The 1,758-nt window shown below is 48.0% G+C and overlaps 1 protein-coding gene across 1 annotated transcript; it reads left to right on the forward strand.

The window, feature by feature from the left end:
* Window positions 1-311: 311 nt before the first annotated feature.
* Window positions 312-1,244, forward strand: LOC141674410 (uncharacterized). The gene has a single exon (XM_074481118.1). It carries the CDS (start codon window positions 312-314, stop codon window positions 1,242-1,244), a length of 933 nt encoding a protein of 310 aa, XP_074337219.1.
* The last annotated feature ends 514 nt before the right edge of the window (window positions 1,245-1,758 follow it).

A 1,758-nucleotide genomic window follows, 5' to 3' on the forward strand; every position in this document is an offset into this window, starting at 1 on the left:
AATCGAGCTTCAGGAAAAGACCCTACTTGAAGCAATGCAAGCCGATGTGCAGGGAAGAACAAATAAGGATAGGAGAGACCGAAGGGTGAATGGCGAAGAAGATGAGTCTGACTGTAATTCGCATCCCCGAAGGAAGAGAACAAAGCAACCCTTCTTGTCTGACTCAGATGAGGAGCCCGACGGATCCGGCCTCAGACTCACTCGTCTAGAGAAAGCCCTGTTCGGCGATAGGAGGGCCGATAGAGAACCGGTCGTGACCCAAGAAATTGAGCAGTATCGACCCCCCGGGCGAAGAAAGGCAATTCCCTAAGATGCGTGAGTTTAGCGGGAAGGGAGACCCTGAAGACCACTGCGAAAAGTATGAGTTGCTAATGATCGGGATGGGTCACAATGATATTATATTGTGCAGAATGTTCAAGACCTATATGAAGGGGTCAGCTTCGATGTGGTATAAATCCCTTAAGCCTAGGGCCATTGGATCCTACGAGCAACTGAAGAGGAAGTTTCTGAAATACTACTCTCACCTGTGCCGAAAGGCAAAGGACACTAAAGCCCTGGTTCACTACATACAGAGGGCGAACGAGGAGTTGTGGGATTATCTCGCTCGGTTTAAGGAGGAAGCTGGGATGGTTACTAATCTGGACAAGGTCAAAGCAATGGGATTCTTGACACCGGGGCTGGACCCCTATAAAGGTAAAAAGCTTCATTCATTTCTTTACGATTTTCGCCCTAGATCCCTGAATGATATATATATGAGGGGCGAGAACATTCGCCAAAAAATGGAGAGTATTGGGGGGTATATGGATTCCCGAAGGGATGACCGATCAAAGCGAGCTGACAAGCACGAAGGCTCAAGATCAGGTACCGACCGAAAGGATGGTAGGAAAGAAGGAAGAAAAGAAACGGATCGGGGGGCCGAACGGAGACGAGATAGAGATTCATCCGTGTTCACCCCTTTGAATGCGCCGATCACCAAGATTCTCCATGAGATCAAGGGCAAGCCCGGATTCGTCCGTCTGGCTAAAATGAAGGTCCCGAATCACAAGAAGAACCCTGATAAATACTACGACTATCACAGCGACAAGGGGCATAACATCGATGAGTGCTATCACCTCAAAAAGCTCATTGAGCGTATGATCAAAGACGGCGAACTTAATCAGTTCGTCCGAGATTTGAGAGACAGGATTAGGCCGAAGGGGGAATCAAGAGGAGGAGGCAGAGGCCGAGGAGCCAGAGCGAAGTGATAGGATAAGGGGCGAAGTAAAAATTATATCTGGGGGCAGCATCCTGGATAAGGATAGTAAGACCGCCATGGAAAAATATGCCCGATAAATGTACAATCTATATCAGTTCGGTCAGGTGAAGCCCCAACGCCTATGGCCTTCAGTACTGAAGACTATGAGGATGTCATTCGCCCGCACGAGGACCCTCTTATTATAAATCGTATCATCGGGCATAATAAAATATGGAAGGTGATGGTAGATACTGGAAGTTCGGCCAATATACTGTTCCACAAAACCTACTGCAAGATGAACTTGGCCGGAGAGCAGTTAGAGCCCTGCAATGAGGCTCCCCTTTACGCCATTGGAGGACATCCCATTCAGTTTGAAGGAACAATAACGCTCCCTGTCCTCCTGGGAAAATTGCCATATACTGTTGAGAAACCAGTGAAGTTCTGTGTGGTTCGGATTGAGAGCCCGTATAATGCCATATTCGAAAGACATTTCCTGTCAACCTTCGAAGCGGTGGAGTCTATAA

The sequence above is a fragment of the Apium graveolens genome, chromosome 7 (genome assembly GCF_009905375.1).
Source record: "Apium graveolens cultivar Ventura chromosome 7, ASM990537v1, whole genome shotgun sequence".
In the NCBI taxonomy this organism is placed as follows: domain Eukaryota; kingdom Viridiplantae; phylum Streptophyta; class Magnoliopsida; order Apiales; family Apiaceae; genus Apium; species Apium graveolens.